The sequence below is a fragment of the Neopelma chrysocephalum genome, unplaced genomic scaffold (genome assembly GCF_003984885.1).
Source record: "Neopelma chrysocephalum unplaced genomic scaffold, ASM398488v2 Primary Assembly neopelma1_94100, whole genome shotgun sequence".
Classification (NCBI taxonomy): Eukaryota; Metazoa; Chordata; class Aves; order Passeriformes; family Pipridae; genus Neopelma; species Neopelma chrysocephalum.
In genome coordinates this window covers 2,907-4,956 of record NW_020922808.1, presented here as the reverse complement: position 1 = coordinate 4,956, position 2,050 = coordinate 2,907, and the positions used below count along the sequence as shown (strand labels likewise).

Genomic DNA, 2,050 nt, shown 5'->3' with positions numbered 1-2,050 from the left:
GGCCATTCCCACACGCTGCAGGCCAACGACGTGTTCCACAAGCAGCAGTGGGTGAACTGCATCCGCGGCGCCATCGCCCCCTTCCAGAGCTCCATCCCCCCTTCCCCGGAGCTCCAGGAGCTGCCGGAGCTGCGCGAGGAATCCGAGGAGAACAACAACCCCTCCGTGCCCAACGTCCCGGCCCGACGGCGCCGCTCCGGGATCTCCCACATGGAGCTGGACGAGGGCGGATCCTCCATCCTGGACTCGGGGGGGAAAGCACCCAGAACCTCCACCGGGCTGAGGAGATCCAGGGAGAAGCAGCTCAGCGGGAAGCGGAAAGAAACGCTGGTGTAGGGAGAAGAGGAGCTTCCCGCCCTCATTCCCTGTGGGAAAACTGTTTATTATTTATAAATACCGCCGTGTACATTTGTGGGATCGGGGCGGATCCCGGGGTTTTGTTGGAATGGCAGCTACTGGTGTTCGCTCCCTGTCGAACCAGGGGCTGGTTTTTACGCAGGGAAAAACCCTCAGGCAAATCCCAAAGTTGGGCTCTCCTTCCTGAAGGATTTCCACCCAAAGAACGTGGAAATTTGGGGGAGAGCCTTTCAAAGTGGAGTCACTTTGTGTGTGGGGGATGGACCCACACAGATTTCCATGGAAAAACCAAAAACAAAAACCCCAAACCCAGCCCCCAGGTTCAACAGGTCCTCCATTTACCTACTGGAATCTTTTCACCTTCCCTTTGTACATTCCTCATTTTCGCTCTCGGATCCTGCCAACTATTTAATTTTTTTATTTTTTAAGTAGGGTTTTTTTGTTGCTGTTGTGGTTGTTGTTGTGTCAAGTTTGGGATTTGGGATTTTTTTTCGGTTGTTTTTGTTTTCTTTGGATTTTTCCCTTTTTTTTTTGTTGTTGTTTGTTTGTTTTTTTAACTTTTGTATTTTGTCTGTCCAGACTTGGCATTTTTTTTTTTGTCCTTCCCAGTTACTCGCGCTCCGGAGGATGGGGGATGTGTGTCTGTGTGTGCGTATCCACAGCATTCCCCATGGAATGAGCAATCCAGAGGCTGGGAGGGAGGAGGAAGGGAGTTCCTCCGGGGTGTAGGAAGGTTGTAGGGACGTTGTAGAGGGTTTTGGGAGGGGAGAGGAGCAGCAGTAGAGGGGAATAGCAGCAAGCAAAGGTAGATTTTGCATCACCGTTGTTGCCTTTTGGGAATGAAACCCCTTCCCCTGGGAATCCTGTGGGAATCCCGTGGGAATCCCGTGGGAAGGCAGGACTGGAGGGGCAACCAAGGGGATTCCTGCACGTGGTAGAAAGGTAGGGAAGAGGAAAGAGTTTGAGGTGTAGGGAGAGGAAGAGGGAGTGTTATAAATACTCCGATCCGGAGGGAGCCATGCGGGGGATCCGTGCCCGGAAATCCCGCCTGGAATTGCGGTGCCTGTGCCGTGTGTGGCCATTGGAGAGGGGAGGAGGGTGCACATGGACATCTCTGTAAATGTCTTGTACAGTTCCAGTGCCAAGAACATTAAATTCCTGATGCCTCTCTCTGTCTCTCTCTCTCTCTCTCTCTCTCCCTTTCCTGTCGCTGCCGGGAGGGATCCAGGATGGGACGGGATAACACGGAATTCCACTGGGATCCTGGGTCCTCCTGGCATGATTCCAGTGTGCTCAGGAGGGCAGGAGTTCACAGGGAGGAAAGAGGGAGCAGTGGGATTCTCCTCACTTCCCTGACACCCTCTGCCTATGGAAAAATCCCCATTTAGCAAATATTTAGGAATCCTTCAGGAATCTTGGGAAGGGGGATCCCACTGGTCCAACTCAGGGCACCTTCCAGGGGACATCTGGTTACATCACCAGGACAAATCCCTCCAGTCTCCACAGCCCTTCCCAAAAAACCCGTGGCCTGGAATGTGTTGGGAATGTCTGGGCCATGTAGGGAATTTCCCAGCTCTCCTGGGAAGAGCTGCCCTGGGATCCGCAGGGAAGGAGCAGCTCGGATTTTAGGGATGGGTTTTACAAAGCTGAGCTTTGTCCTGTTTCCATCCAGAGGGGGCTCGGCCCTTCCCAA

The 2,050-nt window shown here is 53.3% G+C and overlaps 1 protein-coding gene across 1 annotated transcript in view; it reads left to right on the top strand.

Annotated features, from left to right (window-relative positions):
• LOC113980416 (neuroepithelial cell-transforming gene 1 protein-like) overlaps window positions 1-735 on the top strand; it is a gene marked incomplete at its 5' end in the record, with an annotated part of 1,987 nt that extends 1,252 nt beyond the window's left edge. Inside the window, 1 exon segment of the mRNA XM_027707634.1 lies at window positions 1-735. This exon segment is cut by the window's left edge and continues 23 nt beyond it. Within this exon segment, the coding sequence (XP_027563435.1) occupies window positions 1-336 (336 nt within the window).
• Window positions 736-2,050: the final 1,315 nt, after the last annotated feature.